The sequence below is a fragment of the Brachyistius frenatus genome, unplaced genomic scaffold (assembly GCF_029030835.1).
Source record: "Brachyistius frenatus isolate BFR_SWC_R1_liver_20210118 unplaced genomic scaffold, ASM2903083v1 Contig_28, whole genome shotgun sequence".
Lineage (NCBI taxonomy): Eukaryota > Metazoa > Chordata > Actinopteri > Embiotocidae > Brachyistius > Brachyistius frenatus.
In genome coordinates, this window is record NW_027210627.1 from 3,476,132 (window position 1) to 3,480,682 (window position 4,551).

Sequence of the window (4,551 nt, forward strand, 5' to 3'; positions counted from 1 at the left end):
CGTCTGTAAATTTTCTCTACTCCAAAACACAAGTTATATTCACCACATCAAATTACCCATAACAGCAGCTGCCGAAGTTTTAGAGGGTCACACAGAACATCCTCTGCTCTGTGATGGTTCCTCAACGTTCCCTGCAGTAAATCCTTTCTGTGAAACAACAGCAAGGCCTTGGGAATCAAACTGGCCAATCGCTGGGTTGGTGAAGCTGTCAAAGGCGGAACCAAAGACTCAGCTAACACTTTGGCCTGGATTTTCAGCCGTGTACGACAAGAGTTGTAAATTAAATTGGCTCTTTGAATTTCTGATGACTGCCAGACATTTTGCTTTAAACTGGGATGATGCATCCTGCACAAATGCAGCCAATATCTTCAACACAGTTACCTGCAATTTGATTACACAACTATATTTTTCCAAGAAACCAATTAATATGAAATAGCACAAATGTTTTGAAGGAAACGTAATATCTGGTTTTCAGAATTTTGTCAGTTAATGCATCTGACAGGTTGTAAAATATTTACGGATAACATTTCTTATTTATTTCCTGCCAAAATATCAGATCTTTCAACAATATCCTTTATATAATACTTATAAATGTTCCGGGGTTACATTTAGACACTGGCAATGCACGGTTTAAGTAAAGAACACAATGTGATTTCTTTTGTTTGTTTGTTTTGTCATTTAATTTTTTTTCCCATTCATTTTAACATATTAACTTTGTACAGAAGTAAAGAAAATACAGATGTGTTGTGATATGAGAGGATTCAAAGTTAGTGGATAATAAATACCTAATAAATCCAAGTAGACGAAAAAGAAAATGTTGAAAAATAAACAAGGTAAATGGTACTCCAAACGTTGTTGCATATACTGTACATAAAGTACCCTCTACAAAACGTTGCACCTTAAATATAAGCCACAAAAATGTTCCACTTTGCTTACTGTGAAGATCATATCTTCAAAGGCAGTCTCTGTCATGAGTTCAAGCTACTCTGTAAACTCTGAATTTATTTGGGTTCCTTCAGTGGAACAAGCCTGGACAGTACACTGAAGCCTGTTCCTGTCAGCCCAAAGTCTATTTCAGTAACCCCGTAGTAGCACAAGAGATTTAGCCCCTAACAAAGTGCTTAATCAACAGGCTCTTGTTTTTTGCCTCATCAATAAAACAAACAGAATGTATATTGGCCTTTTCAAGCTAGACAATAAAAGCCAAAACCCTATTTCAGAAACAACTCTTTGCATGGCCTGATTTTCTCCTCTTATAGGAGGCTCTCCACATGATCCTTAGATCCTTCCATCCATGTCATCATCGATGGGTTGAATATAATTGATAGCAGGGACGGCAAGAACACCAAAAGGTTGAGCTTCAAAGGTTGAGGTGAAGCTGCTGCATTACAGTCGAGCTGAGAGGAGGCTTCATTCTTATCTCATTCAGAACTATTCAGCCAGCCAGCTTTAGAGAGAACAATACAGCAGCAGCTCTCCCAGCTTTTGTCAAGTGAATCTGATCAGAATGAGAGCTCATCTGCCTGTACACAGCAATAATCGGGATTGCTGTTCTGACAGAGGTAGAACAAGCTGAGCATGCGATGGGTACCGGTGGTAATCTCAGCTCTGCGGCCTCAGCATCTTCGACATGAGTGGTTCCCAACCTTTTTTGTTTCGTTTTGTGGCTGACATACCCCCACAAATCTATCATTTGAGGCATTTAGGTACAAGCCCTTTTCAATAGAAAAGTTGGGTGTAAAATGTAAATACAAACAGTATGCGATGATTTGCAAATCACACAAACCCATATTCAATTGAAAATAGACCAAAGACCACATATCAAATGTTGAAACTGAGAGATTTTATTGTTTTCTGAAAAATATATATTTTTTGCGAACTGTCGATCAGTTTCTGAAATTGACTTTAGGGGTGGACTTCATTTTCTTATGTCACTCATGTATTGTTTTTTTTTTTTTTAATTCAAAAATTCTGAAAATGAAATCAAACTGTTAATTTAACATGTCATTTGTTTGAGTGTATCACCTTTGTCTCAAGATCAAAGGTTTGCTTGCCTAAATATGTCAAAAAAACTAACTTCCCTTGGGACGTACTCACTTTTTCACTTGACTGTATGTGTGATATTTCAGTTTTTCTTTTTTAATAAATTTGCACAAATTTCTACATTTCTGTTTTATTCTGTCAAGATGGGGTGCTTAGTGTACATTAATGAGAAATAAAATGAACTTGTTTGATTTTAGCAAATGGCTGCAATGAAACAAAGAGTGACAAATTTAAAGGAGTCTGAATACTTTCCGTACCCACTGTATATCCATGAAAATGTAGAATAGTCCAAACAATCTTAATCAATCATCAATTGATTATTTTTTACAAAATAAGGCTTTATTTTTATTTTTAATTTTCAACATGTCCAAAATTCAATGTTTGCAATAACATTTTCTGTGAGACTTTCATTTCCGTGACAAAAAAGGGCACTTTTCATCATAAACCTTTTTTCGATAACTCAAAAATGCTGAAACAATATTCAGCCGAGTAAAAGGCTTTTGATCAAAAGCAATTACATTTTTATTTTTTAATTTCAGGGTTTAGATTAAAGATTAAAACAAAGTGATGGTCTGCATTCACCACCTTTACTATAACACAGGTAACAGTTGTGCAGTATGTCCATTTTTTTAAAAGATGATCAGAAAACTCAATATAGGTCAGACCACATCAAGACAGTACAGGTTATTTATTTTACCGTTATTTCTAAGGTTTATCTGATGAAGCAGGTTTTGAACACGGCAACATTCTTAACATGACTTTTCTCATTTCTGGTAACTTTAATCCATACACAAGAGGATTCAAAATAGGAGGAATCACAACAAACTCCAGTGACAGAATAACAGCTACAAATGGGTTGAGCTCTTCCAGATCAATTCTGCTGAGGGCAATGTCACAAAACACAGTAATAGAATAGTTAATAAATGTCACGATGTGCGGCAGGCAGCTCTGTATCACTCTGCTCTTGAACTCTGCGGAGTGTTTCCTACAAACGAGGAAAATTCGTAAGTATGTGTACAGGACGAAAGCCAGGGGAAGAAAGACAGTGCTCGTGGACACAAACATGCCGACGAGGTTATTGAGCACAGTGGTGACACATGATAGTTTCACAACAGGCCAGTTGGCACAGAACACCTTTGGTATCTCATTACCACACAGGGGAAGTCTGGAGGACAAATAAACACAGGTTGCAATGGAGAACACTGGATAGATGCATGCGAAGGCGACCAACTTAGAGACCACACCGGAGGTTATTTTGTTGTGGTAATGCAAAGGCTGGCACACAGCAACATACCGGTCATATGCCATTATGCCCAGCAGGGTGAGTTCATAGGATGCATAGGTGTAAATGACATAGATCTGAGTGAAACAAGCTGACCGGGAAATCAAATGAGTGTCGGCAAGAAGGTCTTTTAGAAATCTAAAGAAAAAGCCAGCAGAGCCATACAGAGAGTTAATAGAGAGACACATAATAAACATGTACATGGGCTCATGTAGAGTTTTCTCTCGTGATATTGCCGCTATTATGGCGAGATTAGCCACAATAATAAAAGCATACAACAGGAGACACAAGACAAATGTCAGGTAACGGTAGTTGCCCATGTCCACAAACATTGTGAGCTTAAAATAAAGGGGGTTAGTACTGTTTTCCATTTAACCCATAAACATGCATGACAGATTGTCTCCTGACAACGGTAACAATGCAGCTCCTCGTTTCCTGTTCAGTCACAGATTGGTTTTGACATTAATTTAGGCAGTGACAAGTGCTGAAAAACATTGAAACTGACGAGAGAAAGGAAAACATTCCAAACTGATAACTCATGCAAGACACTTAAAACTAAGATACATGTATTCAGAGTAAGTCCAGTAACAACAGGAGCACAAGTCATTTATCGTCTCAGTTATATTCACCATATGAATTTAGGGCTTTTTAGGTCTCACCACACCACATTTGCATCTTGTTTTCTGTGTGTGGCCAGTGTGATGGCAGGTCACCACTGTGGACTCACAGAAGCAGCTGAGAGCCTCTTTAACTAGTCACACAAAGTTACACAGCCACTGTCATTACTCCATGGAGAATAGAAAACCGAACACGTCAGTTTGTTAGAGGTAAAGAATCCGACCTCTTCCCCCTGCAGACTTTGTAGCTCTTTATTGTCACCTGATTTTCCTCCTCTTCTCTTTGTCATAAAGAATATGGCCAGTAGAGGACTTTGCCTAAAAGTGCGGGAAACATGACTGATTCTGATCTTTTTTTTGGTAGGACTTGTTCTGAATGGCTGCACCTTAAGGTAAGGTGGCGGGTCTGTCTTATAGAAGGGTTGGATGCAATGATAGTGAGTGAAAATATTGGTGCCCAATTCAATTCAATTCAATTCAATTCAATTCAATTCAATTCAATTCAATTCAATTCAATTCAATTCAATTCAATTCAATTCAATTCAATTCAATTCAATTCAATTCAGTTCAATTCAGTTCAATTCAATTATTTGTCATTGCACAGCTGCA

The 4,551-nt window shown here is 37.6% G+C and overlaps 1 protein-coding gene across 1 annotated transcript; it reads right to left on the reverse strand.

Annotated features, from left to right (window-relative positions):
- Window positions 1–2,748: 2,748 nt before the first annotated feature.
- LOC138620991 (olfactory receptor 4B13-like) lies at window positions 2,749–3,696 on the reverse strand. Its single transcript, XM_069698705.1, has one exon. It carries the CDS (start codon window positions 3,694–3,696, stop codon window positions 2,749–2,751), a length of 948 nt encoding a protein of 315 aa, XP_069554806.1.
- Between the last annotated feature and the right edge of the window lie 855 nt (window positions 3,697–4,551).

Excerpts from the sequence above, each read along its gene's own strand:
- LOC138620991 (XM_069698705.1), bottom strand. The coding sequence starts at position 3,696 with ATGGAAAACAGTACTAACCCCCTTTATTTTAAGCTCACAATGTTTGTG.